Source organism: Penaeus monodon, chromosome 27, assembly GCF_015228065.2.
Source record: "Penaeus monodon isolate SGIC_2016 chromosome 27, NSTDA_Pmon_1, whole genome shotgun sequence".
Taxonomy (NCBI): Eukaryota; Metazoa; Arthropoda; class Malacostraca; order Decapoda; family Penaeidae; genus Penaeus; species Penaeus monodon.
The window spans coordinates 21,528,218-21,529,113 of NC_051412.1; the positions used below are offsets into that span (position 1 = coordinate 21,528,218).

At 66.2% G+C, this 896-nt stretch overlaps 1 protein-coding gene across 1 annotated transcript in view; it reads right to left on the reverse strand.

The window, feature by feature from the left end:
• The window catches only part of LOC119590692, a gene marked incomplete at its 5' end in the record, with an annotated part of 6,526 nt that continues 5,630 nt past the window's right edge, over positions 1-896 (reverse strand). The window contains 1 exon segment of the mRNA XM_037939378.1: positions 1-629. Coding sequence (XP_037795306.1) covers positions 163-629 — 467 coding nt within the window.

Genomic DNA, 896 nt, shown 5'->3' on the forward strand with positions numbered 1-896 from the left:
TTGCATGGTTTAAATAGGGCGAGGAAAAGGGAGGTGGGAAAAATAAGGAAAGAAAGGGAGAGGGAAAACAGGAGAGAGCGAGGGAGACGTATAAATAGAGGATGGAGCGTGGAAGGGCGACGGGAGACGAGTGGCCGCCGCGAAGGGCTTCTCCCGGGAGAGTTACCTGTGGGGCTCGAACACGGCCAGCTTGCCGTACAGCTCCCCGCTAGCACCTATACTTCTGGGCCTCCGGACCCTGCCCCTCACGCCGGGACTCAGGTGGTGCAGGAGGGGGTTGGTGCTCCCCCTCGACCTCCGCCCCCAGGCCGGGCCGCACCTCCACGTCCTCCAGAGGTTCTCGTCGCTCTGGAGGTACCTCCGGGCGGCCTCCATGGAGGTGTCGCGCCGGTGGATCTTGTTGATGTTTTGGTACTCCCGCTCCTGCGCCGGCGAGTCCAGCCTCGAGAGCGAGTAGGTGGAGGCGTGGCACTCGGCCTCCTCGGGGGCGGAGTGCGACCGGATCCCCAGCTTCCAGTTCTGCCTGTTGGCGTCCCTCCTCCGGCACATGTCCCTGAAGGCTCTGTTGGGGCTCCCGAGGCGGTCCATCCGCGCGCTGTCCTCCAGGCGCTCGGGGTCGTCCTGGAGGTCCGACGAGGACATGGCCGAGCTCTCCTCCTCGTCGCCGATGATGAGGCTCTTGAGCAGCTCCGAGAGGCCCAGCGACTTCTCGTTCTCGGCCGCGCCCGGACTCGACTCCGCCTCCGCCTTGGCCACGCTGATGTGCGGCACGTCCAAGTGGGACCTCGAGTCGTCCTCGCCGATGGACGTGACGTCGCTCAGCGTGGCCTCCTCCGTCACGGAGTCCTCGTCGCAGCCCTCCAGGTACCGAGGGTACACCGGGGACCCCGCGGAGG